The 12,890-nt window shown below is 32.0% G+C and overlaps 1 protein-coding gene across 1 annotated transcript in view; it reads right to left on the bottom strand.

Annotated features, from left to right (window-relative positions):
* The window catches only part of wwk (anoctamin 8 white walker), a 90,544-nt gene that overhangs the window by 23,347 nt on the left and 54,307 nt on the right, over nucleotides 1-12,890 (bottom strand). Inside the window, exon 11 of the mRNA XM_072531585.1 lies at nucleotides 3,364-3,438. Within this exon, the coding sequence (XP_072387686.1) occupies nucleotides 3,364-3,438 (75 nt within the window). The remainder of the gene's footprint in view (nucleotides 1-3,363; nucleotides 3,439-12,890) is intronic.

Genomic DNA, 12,890 nt, shown 5'->3' with positions numbered 1-12,890 from the left:
AATTTTTTTCGGAAAAATTAACGATCGATAATATGGCTGAAAATTTGCCCATAGTAAGATCTTGGTATAACTAGACGAAATCCCAAAGGGCGGACGCGAGAGTGGATACATAAGGGGTGGCGGACAGGGATGAAATTGCAATTTTTTGGGGAAAAATTAACGACAAGTAATATGTCCGCCATTTTCATGGCTCATTATTTAGCCCCTAAAAACTCTAAATCCAAAAGAGCGGATAGCTGGGTTGGTACAGAGAGCCATAAAACGGGGTGAAATGTACCACTTGCCTGCGCGTTTTAGGTCTATGTAACAATTTTCAAACTGATTTTATTATGATATTTTTATACCGATTGATTTGAAAATTTGTATGCTCACTTCTGTTACTATTCTGAGAAGCGTCAAGTAGAGTTTTCCTCAAAATTTTCCAAAAAAATTTCCGTAAATGAAAATTTTCGTAATTTTTTGAGGTTAAATCTAATTTGTAGAATCCTTTCGATTTTCTGTCAGTTATACCATGAATTTTTCCAAAAATTTTCAAATGATTTTTCCGATAAGAAAAAAAAATTTAGAAAAACTTTCGTCATTTTTCTCACTCTCACTGATGTCATCACATTCATCATCTTCGTCACTTTCACTTTCAATAATATCACATTTATTATCTGCTTCATTTTCAATCACTACTTCTCGAATTGATTCTGGCATCTGAGGTCCACTAAACCATTTGAATTTATATGTTTCATCTTCAAACTCCCAACCATGTTCTTCAACAATCAATTCTGTTGGTACTTTTTTATGAGCATTTGTCCAAATATTTGAAATATAATGGGCTCGCAGTAGATGTTGGTGTAATTCATCTTGACATGGTGGTAAGCTTGAAGCATCGAAATTTTTTAGTTTTTTTTTTTTTTAAAGGCTCGTTCATATCATGCAACTTATACTGCCGGTTAAATAGTGAAAATCTGACATCGTTTACTTTTCTTTTTGGCATTGTTCTCGTCAGTCCTGTTCCATATAAGTGACATATGAAAGTTTTAAAAACTTCATTACAATCGAAGTCAGTTTCACCAAGTTGGATAAAAGCATCTTGATACTTATTACATTTAGCGCATGCGTCTAGAATTACTGATCTAAATGGAACGCGCATCATTATTATTTTAATATTTTAAAATAATAATGATGCAAAATTAATGTCCAAACAGAATTTGTAAAATTATAATTAACTAATGAAAAAAAAATTCAATCAATTTGAAAGTTAAAAAAAAATATTGAAAATATCTAAGTACAAAGTAAATTTCAAAACTTAAAAAATTGATAATTCCACTATTAAATTGATTTTTATTAATAATTATTTGTAAAATGTTAAAGGAATTCTACAAATTGAATTTTACCTATTGATAAATAGAAATAATATATTTTTTATTTGATTATTAATGTAATAATAAATCAAATTTTTCTTATATCTGAACAACCATTATTTATGCAATATGAATTTAAAAACCTTTTTATTGTAATAAAAAATAAGTAAAATTACTATTTGTTATACCAAAAATATTTAATAGTTAACATTATAAAATTACTTTAATTTAATAAAATATCAAATATCAAACATTTATTCAATTAAAAATTAATTCGTAAAATATTTATATTTAAGAAAAAAATGTGATTTGTAAAGTAAATATGACTTTAGTTTAAAAAAAAAACATTATCATAATATCATTTTAAAACTACAAAATATTCTATAAAAGATTCAGACGATGACGTAGAGTTTTATCAAATGTTTTAGAAAAGTTTTTCTAATTTTTTTTCTTATGGTAAAAATCGTTTGAAAATTTTTGGAAAAAAATCATGGTATAACTTACAGAAAATCGAAAGGATTCTATAAATTAGATTTTACCTCAAAAAATTACGAAAATTTTCATTTACGGAAATTTTTTTGGAAAATTTTGAGGAAAACTCTACTTGACGCTTCTCAGAATAGTAACAGAAGTGAGCATACAAATTTTCAAATCAATCAGTATAAAAATATCATAATAAAATCAGTTTGAAAATTGTTACCGAGACCTAAAATGCGCAGGCAAGTGGTACATTTGACCCCGTTTTATGGCTCTCTGTACCAACTCAGCTGTCCGCCCTTTTGGATTTAGAGTTTTTAGGGGCTAAATAATGAACCATGAAAATGGCGGACATATTACTTATCGTAAATTTTTCCCCAAAAAATTGCAATTTCACCCCTGTCCGCCACCCCTTATGTATCCACTCTCGCGTCCGCCCTTTGGGATTTCGTCTGGTTATAGGTACCAAGATCTTACTCTGGGCAAATTTTCAGCCATATTATCGATCGTTAATTTTTCTGAAAAAAATTACAACTTCATCCCTGTATAGCCACCCTGTATAGAAATGTCATATTACTGATCAGTTCAAAATTTCGGCTCTATCTCTTGGACTATAAGGAAGCGATAAGTGGTTTGACAGCATAATAACTGCTTGTGTAGTCTAGTTTTCACAGTGATTCTAGGCAACCTATTTGGGTGGAGTTTTGACTTGTTCTTGAATGAATTCAGAATCCAGCAGCCCGCTGAAGTATTGGATTTTTATAATATAATTATTTGACAACCTTTTGTTGGCCAACCACCTAGACGATTTGATCCAAAATTCAAGATTGGCGTAGTCCGTATTAAATTCTTCAATCTGTATACCCATAGTCTATACCCATATGTCTAACGACTGGGGTACTTATAAACCCTAAGTTGGACTCCACTAGCGAGAATGCCGAAGAACTCGACAGACTGACGAAACATAAAAGTCACATTGGGGACTACACGTTATCAAAGAGTCGATGACTGTGCATAAAAGAAACTTAGCATGAAGAGCTCCGAATTACAAAAGACTTCGTCAGCCAGCTTAGAGTATCAAAATGTATCGTTCCAGTAATACACAACCCACTGAAACATAATCATTCGATCAACACACGGCAAATACTGTACAGACAAATATGTCTAAAAGGATAAGTACTGCGAAAACAAACAGAAATTAGCTCAGAATCTCAAAGCACTCACTGACGCTCCTCTCACGCTCAGGCAGGACACCTGCATACAATGGGCTGTTTCATGAGACTTAAGTGCAGACGCTGTAGCAAAGAACCTGAAACAGCCAACTATATCTTGAATATTTCATTCCACGATACATTCGAACTAGCGACAAACATAGACTCCAAAAACATATGGTACTAATCAGCTTCCGAAGAAAAAAACCAAAAAAAAAGATAAAATAAAGCATTGAACCTACTATCTTTGTAAAGCTAAATTGTTATTAGTCATTACCGAAAGTTATTTTTCTAATACCAACTAAATTATAAAAATCACTTACCTCTTTAAGTCTCGCTTGGTCTTGTAGATAAAAAGCGATATAAAACAACGATAGAAATGAGTTCACGAATTGGAACTGAAAAAGATATAATTGTTTTAGATACGATAATCACAAATATTTTACGTAACTTCAATCCTGTACACAAAAAAAAACTGTCTAAGTGAACTACATTATTCATGCATGCAACTTTTAATAGAGATTTAAGAGAACCATTTCTACTAATCAATATTCGATAAAAGGGATGAAAATATTAAGTTTATGGACCGAAATACTTAGCTGGCCCATATTAATAAAGATTCCTAATAATTTTCATCATCTGAATCTGAAGTAACAAAAAAAGATGTTATAGTAAGCAGTACAGTAGACTAGCAGCGCGAAAATTTACACTATGATTTCTATATTTTTTAAATTTAAATAATATTTTTAAAATTAAATAAAGTAATTTTATTATTTATTTATTCTTTTTTATTATATTAAAATAATATTAAAATAATTCAAAGAATTACGAGCCCCTTTGCATATCAGGTGGCCCACCTATGGAATTTGCAGTTTAAGTCGATTACCATAAACAAATTATACTCTGCATGTTTTATAAGTTCCCAGATTAATTAATATGGCATTTTTATTAATATTTATTAAAAACAGTACCCTTATGGTTTTTTATTTATTTTCAACAATAAAAAAAATTACTAAACCCTGGCGACAGAATAAGTAACAATCAGAATGCCCACTCTCAGATGCCACCTTTGAAGTTTGTCAGCACGCGATCGCCATATTTTAAACGGAAACATAGACTCGAATTGAGAAATGTGTGACAAGCTACGACAGAACTGTAATTAAAATTTTTAGAGATTAATAATTTAGTACATTTGGAATAATTTAATTTATTCTTCAACTAAAAGTACGAATAAAATAGTGCATATTATGTCTATAGTTGAGTAAATAAATTAAACCTGGTTAATTTTTCTATGCACACAAGATAAAATGTCACTGAACAGCACTGGTTCCGACTAAAACATGGCTGATTCCGTCTGCGCGAACGAGATGCGCGTACTTATTTTTTCAAGCAGAGTGGGCATTCTGATTGCTTATTATTCTGTGCCCTGACTATGCATTCACTTATGTCAACATACGTTGATATTTTCATAATTACGTTAAATCCAGAGGTAGCTATGGAAAAATGACATCAAAACAATAATATTGTCAGTTAATGTCAAATGTATTTTGTAGTATTGTAAAGCTTTTTGCCGTTTCTGGATTGTACAATGGGTCGAGGTAAAGTTATCGATGAGAAAATTTGTTTAATTATTATTAGATTTTTTAATTCTAAAAAATCCAATTCGGAAATCGCGAACATGTTGCATGAACATGTCAATTGTCACGCTATAGTGTAAGAGATATAGTCAGAAGATACAAAACTACAGGTTCGGTCGTCACAAAACCTAGAAATGTACGAAAAAGTAAAATAACCGAAGCACCACCGAACCGAAATCGACGAGCACATTATATGGAGTTAAGCGTTTTATGGAGTGACATTATTGGAAGACTCGTTTTTAGATCAACATGTCACCGAGAGGCCCATAAATTAGGATTTGGTACTTAAAAAGTAAGTTTTATAGTTGAAAAAATTAGTACGAATTGTTTTTAATAAATTTAATTTTATTTTAGGCTAAGGAAAGGCAACTTTTAACATTACAACAAAATTAAAATAGATTAAGATGTTCAAAAGAGCATGAAGATTGGACTCAGTCGCAATGGCATTCAATACAATGGAGTGATGAGTCCAGATTTGAAGTGTGTGTTGGAGATAGTAGGAGTCGCGTCATTCGCAGGAAAAATTAAGCTTTCCATCCCGACTGTCTAAAGAGAAAAGTCAAATTTCCTGCATCTGTCATGATCTGGGGCAGCATGTCGTCTAAAGGTGTGGGGAAAGTTATATTTTATCGATGGGATTGTAAACACGGACAAATATTTGAATATTTTAGAAGAATCTCTTTTACCGAGAAGATTTTTTCTTCCAACAGGACGGCGCAGGTTGTCATACCTCAAAAAAGAGTTTAAAATGGATTGAAGACCCTGGCATATCACTTCTGCAATGGGTTTCTAACAGTCCCGACTTGTCCCCAACAGAGACTTTGTGGTGCGAAACGAAAAAAGCTTTGAGAAAACATCCTGCCAGGTCCGTCAAGAAATTGAACGAACAATAGCAAGAAATATGTGAATTGTTTACATTAGAATTTTGTCAGAACTTGGTAAAAACTATGCCTCGAAGAATTGTGGATGTCATTAAAAATAAAGGGGATGTAACTCAGTGGTAACTTATTCAATACAATATAAAGTACAGGAATCATTCTCAGAGATTGGCTGATGTCAACATTTATAACACTACCAAAAAAACCAAATGCAAAAGAATGCCAAGACCACCAGATAATAAGTTTAATGAGTCATACGCTCAAAATATTTTTTAAAATTATACACCGGAGAATACACAACAAACTTGAGCAGGACATAAGTGACACACAATTTGGATTTAGAAATGCACTGGGAACGAGGAAAGCCTTGTTCGCTGTGAATGTACTTGTGCAAAGGTGCATGGATGTTAATCAGCCAGTATACAGATTGAACGAATTTAAAACGGAACATACAATTTAATATATGTCTGTTTGAACTGCATTTGAAATAGTGGACCAATATAAAACTTGGACAAAAATAAATCCATACCCGGTGATAGACATTGTATAAAATATCGTTCAACTATATGTCTCCTTTAAAGGAAAGAGGAGCTTGCTTAATAGTCGGGGAGATATAGCCGAAATTTTGAACTGATCAGTAATATGACATTTCTCTATTGGAATATATTCATTGTAACTGGGTTAAGACTTTGTCTTACAGGCGGACGCCCTTCGTGGTACAGGGGGTGGCTTACAGGGATGAAGTTGTAATTTTTTTCGGAAAAATTAACGATCGATAATATGGCTGAAAATTTGCCCAGAGTAAGATCTTGGTATAACTAGACGAAATCCCAAAGGGCGGACGCGAGAGTCGATACATATGGGGTGGCGGACAGGGATGAAATTGCAATTTTTTGGGGAAAAATTAACGATAAGTAATATGTCCGCCATTTTCATGGCTCATTATTTAGCCCCTAAAAACTCTAAATCCAAAAGAGCGGACAGCTGGGTTGGTACAGAGAGCCATAAAACGGGGTCAAATGTACCACTTGCCTGCGCATTTTAGGTCTCGGTAACTGATTTTATTATGATATTTTTATACCGATTGATTTGAAAATTTGTATGCTCACTTCTGTTACTATTCTGAAAAGCGTCAAGTAGAGTTTTCCTCAAAATTTTCCAAAAAAATTTCCGTAAATGAAAATTTTCGTAATTTTTTGAGGTAAAATCTAATTTGTAGAATCCTTTCGATTTTCTGTCAGTTATACCATAAGTTTTTCCAAAAATTTTCAAACGATTTTTCCGATAAGAAAAAAAAATTTAGAAAAACTTTAAAAATTTCGTCATTTTTCTCACTCTCACTGATGTCATCACATTCATCATCTTCGTCACTTTCACTTTCAATAATATCACATTCATTATCTGCTTCATTTTCAATCACTACTTCTCGAATTGATTCTGGCATCCGAGGTCCACTAAACCATTTGAATTTATATGTTTCATCTTCAAACTCCCAACCATGTTCTTCAACAATCAATTCTGTTGGTACTTTTTTATGAGCATTTGTCCAAATATTTGAAATATAATGGGTTCGCAGTAGATGTTGGTGTAATTCATCTTGACATGGTGGTAAGCTTGAAGCATCGAAATTTTTTAGTTTTTTTTTTTTTTAAAAGGCTCGTTCATATCATGCAACTTATACTGCCGGTTAAATAGAGAAAATCTGACATCGTTTACTTTTCTTTTTGGAATTGTTCTCGTCAGTCCTGTTCCATATAAGTGACATATGAAAGTTTCTAAGGTTTCAAAAACTTCATTACAATCGAAGTCAGTTTCACCAAGTTTGATAAAAGCATCTTGATACTTATTACATTTAGCGCATGCGTCTAGAATTACTGATCTAAATGGAACGCGCATCATTATTATTTTAATATTTTAAAATAATAATGATGCAAAATTAATGTCCAAACAGAATTTGTAAAATTATAATTAACTAATGAAAAAAAAATTCAATCAATTTGAAAGTTAAAAAAAATATTGAAAATATCTAAGTACAAAGTAAATTTCAAAACTTAAAAAATTGATAATTCCACTATTAAATTGATTTTTATTAATAATTATTTGTAAAATGTTAAAGGAATTCTACAAATTGAATTTTACCTATTGATAAATAGAAATAATATATTTTGTATTTGATTATTAATGTAATAATAAATCAAATTTTTCTTATATCTGAACAACCATTATTTATGCAATATAAATTTAAAAACCTTTTTATTGTAATAAAAAATAAGTAAAATTACTATTTGTTATACCAAAAATATTTAATAGTTAACATTATAAAATTACTTTAATTTAATAAAATATCAAATATCAAACATTTATTCAATTAAAAATTAATTCGTAAAATATTTATATTTAAGAAAAAAATGTGATTTGTAAAGTAAATATGACTTTAGTTTGAAAAAAAAAACATTATCATAATATCATTTTAAAACTACAAAATATTCTATAATAGATTCAGACGATGACGTAGAGTTTTATCAAATGTTTTAGAAAAGTTTTTCTAATTTTTTTTTCTTATCGTAAAAATCGTTTGAAAATTTTTGGAAAAAAATCATGGTATAACTTACAGAAAATCGAAAGGATTCTATAAATTAGATTTTACCTCTTTAAAATTATTTAATTTATAAATTACGAAAATTTTCATTTACGGAAATTTTTTTGGAAAATTTTGAGGAAAACTCTACTTGACGCTTCTCAGAATAGTAACAGAAGTGAGCATACAAATTTTCAAATCAATCGGTATAAAAATATCATAATAAAATCAGTTTGAAAATTGTTACCAAGACCTAAAATGCGCAGGCAAGTGGTACATTTGACCCCGTTTTATGACTCTCTGTACCAACCCAGCTGTCCGCCCTTTTGGATTTAGAGTTTTTAGGGGCTAAATAATGAGCCATGAAAATGGCGGACATATTACTTATCGTTAATTTTTCCCCAAAAAATTGCAATTTCACCCCTGTCCGCCACCCCTTATGTATCCACTCTCGCGTCCGCCCTTTTGCGATTTCGTCTGGTTATACCAAGATCTTACTCTGGGCAAATTTTCAGCCATATTATCGATCGTTAATTTTTCTGAAAAAAATTACAACTTCATCCCTGTATAGCCACCCCCTGTACCACGAGGGGCGTCCGCCTGTAAGGCAAAGTCTTAACCCAGTTACAATGAATATATTCCAATAGAGAAATGTCATATTACTGATCAGTTCAAAATTTCGGCTCTATCTCTTGGACTATAAGGAAGCGATAAGTGGTTTGACAGCATAATAACTGCTTGTGTAGTCTAGTTTTCACAGTGATTCTAGGCAACCTATTTGGGTGGAGTTTTGACTTGTTCTTGAATGAATTCAGAATCCAGCAGCCCGCTGAAGTATTGGATTTTTATAATATAATTATTTGACAACCTTTTGTTGGCCAACCACCTAGAGCGGAGTTGAGCCGAAATACATTGATTTCGTATGTTCCGTTTTAAATTCGTTCAATCTGTATATGTGTTTCTGGGATTACAACAAAGTCTTCGATAAGGTCAGACATAACCCTTATCGAATTACCTGAAAATAAAAACTTAGATATGAGAGACATCATGATCATTAGCGCTATCTATTATAATCAGATCGCTGTGGTAAAAGAGAACAACGTCTTTTCAAATCAAATATAGATTGAGAGGGGAGTCAGGCAGGGCTGTGTCCTGTCTCCTACTTTGTTCAATTTGTATTCTCAGGAAATAATCCAGGAAGCACTAGAAGAACTAACTATGAGAATAAAAGTAAATGGATGACCAATCAATAATATACGGTTTGTCGACGACACTATTTTATTAACGGAATGTCTTGAGGATTTACAACAAATGGTTGACAGAGTGGTGAAGAAAACGGACTGTCCCTAAACAGAAAAAAGACACAATTTATTTATGATAATTACAAAAGCCCAACAGCGCCAAGAAAACATAACAATACATGGAGAACAAATTAAAAAAACTTTTATTTTTGTTAATATTACATAGGATGCGTTTTTTTTTAATTTATTATTATTCTGTTTAATCAATAGTTTTCATTAAGTTATAAAATATTTTCTATAATTAGGAAATTCAAAAATATTGTTCCATGCATTAAAACTTCTAAAATATATGCTGCGCTTTTATTTTTGTTCTCTAAAATTTAATTTTCTTATCAATCTAACGTTAACAAGGCATACGCTGTTCACTTCTGATAGACCTGTCAAAATCACACGAAATATTAAATTATAATAAAATATAAATAAATATAATTTGATATTAAATTTAATTATTATATAAACAAAATAATGTTTAATGTTTAAAAACAATAATTGTATTTATATGAAATTATTCTGAAACGAGAAGTGTGTTAAAATTTAAACTGATGATTAAATATTGTTATTAATCGGATGATATTTGACTTTTAAATTGTGACAATCGTTGCAAATCGAATATTTTTTTGACAAATATTCTTTTAATTTTTAACTTCTAATTAAATTAATTCTATTAAATTCTATTCTTAACTTAGAATAAATATATGATGACTACAAACGAATTGATCCAGAGTAATGAATCGATGTGAAGAACCGCTATTTTATGACGCTACCCGTGACGACGCCATCTTATGGCGCTAATTCCGTGAGGCGCTCAAGCTATCACAGTTTTTTTATTAGTTTAATTTAATATGAAAATAGAAACAAATTAATTTTATATAAAAATAAAAACAAAAAATATTGTGTTCTAGGCATGATTCGGAATATTTTTATTGAGAATTAACCACAATTACAATTTAAAATACGTCTAAAATAAACTAAAATTTTGAGTAATTCCCAATAAAAATAGTAAATAAGTCTTTATTTATACTTTTACGGCTATATTGATTTTCCATTACATTAAAATAAGAACATAATAATACATTATTCGAAACATACATTTAAATTTACCGAATTAATTGAAAACTGCTCCCAGAAAAGTTGTTTAGTGTATAAAAAACATGTTGTTATGCAAAAAAAATTAAACAATTTATTGTCATCGCAAAACTTAAAAATTCTATTATATTTTTTATTTACACTTTTGTCGATTTTCGAAGAAAAATGTAAAGAAATGATTCTCTTATAATTTGTTTTATCAACATCGTTCAAATACTCTAATAATGACCACAATGTATGAAGTGTATTATATAGCAATTGGTAGCACATTTATTATAATATTTATAAGTTGTACTCGTATGTATATTTATACTTGTACTTAGGCACTCTTGTTAACGATCCGGTTTCCAGTTGAGTCAGCTATGAAGCTGAAACTCAAGATGCGTGTCCACGAATCTTGTTAACAAATCTCTTCTTCTTGATGTGCCTATCCGTTACGAATGTTGGCGATCATCATGGCAATCTTTACCTTACCTGCAGCAACTCGGAAAAGCTGCACAGATGGTGTATTGAACCAGATTCTGAGGTTCTTTAACCAAGATGTTCTTCTTCTTTCTGGACCTCGTTTTCCAAATATTTTTCCTTGCAGGATGGCTTGAATGAGAGCATATCTGAATTCATTTCGCATAATATGTCCGAAGAATTGTAACTTTAGAGATTTGATGGTGGTCAGTACCGCTCGGTTCTTATTTATTCTTGAGGACCTCCTCATTTGTGACTCGTTCAGTCCACGGGATCTTAAGTATTCTCCGATATAGCCACATCTCAAATGCTTCCAGTTTTCTGCACATATTTTCGTTCAAGGTCCACGTTTCAACACCATAAAAAAGGACAGAGAAGACGTAGCATCGTAGCATTCTTACTTTTGTATCAAGAGAGAGGTTTTGACTCCTGAAGAAGGCTCCATCCGATTGAAGGAGGATCTAGCTTTTCCGATGCGTGCTCTAATCTCCTGGTTGTTGGTCCATCCTTCATTTATTATGGTGCCGAGGTAGTTGTAGTGCGTCACTCTTTCTACAGGGGATTGTTGACGTATAGTTGACCTTCTGTTATCCTTTTCTTGCTAATTATCATAAGCTTTGTCTTCTTAACGTTTATATTGAGTTGACTGTAATACGTGCTTTTGTTCATAAGAACTTGTAGGTCTTCTAAGTTGTCCGCGAATACTATGGTGTCATCTGCATATCTGATTTTGTTTAGCCGGTAACCATTTAGTAGAATACCTTTTTCAGTTTCGTGCAAAAGCTTCGATGAATACAGATTGACGATTAGAGGAGACAAAATACAGCCTTGCCTCACTCCACGCATGATTTTCACATAGACAGTGTGTTCACCGTCAACTCTGAGATTTGCTGTCTGATTTCTAATTATTTTCACATCTTGGTTGTTAATTCCTGCTTCTTTTAGTATTTGCATCATCTTAGCGTACTGTACTCGATCAAACGCTTTCTCGTAATCAACCAGACATGCGTATACGTCGCAGTTGACATCTCTGCATCTCTGGAATAAGACTTGTACTGAGAACAAAGCTAGTACCAACAGCATTTGTGAACCCGAACTGGTTGGGGGAAATTTGACTTTCACACAGCTTGTAGATTCTCTTATGAATTATCTTTAGGAACAATTTTAGGAGATGACTCATGAGGCTTATACTACGGTCAACTTCGCATTTTTTGGCTCCTGTTTTTTTTTTGGAAGTGCAATAAACTCAGATTTCAGCCATTCTGTTGGTATTTCTCCAGAGTTGTATATGTTGTATATTTACCTCTTCGTCTAGCTCAAAGGTGTTATCTCTTTGGTCGTCAAATAGTTTTTCTAGATATTCTTTCCACGTTCTTATTTTACTCTGTTTGTCCAAGATGATATTTCCGTCTGCCTTCGTTTGAGAAAAAATCTAGTTTGACCTTCGAAACAAATCTAGATTGACCATATCATCATCATCATGCAACCTCTTCTGTCCACTGCTGGACATAGGTCTCCCCCATTTTTCGCTACTCTTCACGGTTCTGTGCGTCTTGTTGCCATTTCTTGGATATTTGTTTAATGTCGTCCATCCAGCGTGTTGGTGGTCATCCTCTGCTGGGTTTGTCTTCTCTTGGGCGCCAGTCAATTAGTTTTCTGGTCCATCTTGAGTCTTTTAGTCTCGCTATATGACTTGCCCAATTACATTTCAGCTTGGCTATATGTTCGACGACATCAGTTATACCTATTCTTTTCCTTAGGTTTTGGTTCCTTATTTTGTCTTCTTTTTGTCACACCGAGAATCGATCTTTCCATGCGCCTTTGTGCCACTCGCATTTTTATTGCTGTTGTTTTTGTGAGAGTTTCTGCTCCGTATGTCATAATAGAAAGAACGCAAATTCAAATGAA

Source organism: Diabrotica undecimpunctata, chromosome 5, assembly GCF_040954645.1.
Source record: "Diabrotica undecimpunctata isolate CICGRU chromosome 5, icDiaUnde3, whole genome shotgun sequence".
NCBI lineage: Eukaryota > Metazoa > Arthropoda > Insecta > Coleoptera > Chrysomelidae > Diabrotica > Diabrotica undecimpunctata.
The sequence above is the reverse complement of the archived record's forward strand: the minus strand, read 5'-3'. Positions and strand labels throughout refer to the sequence as shown.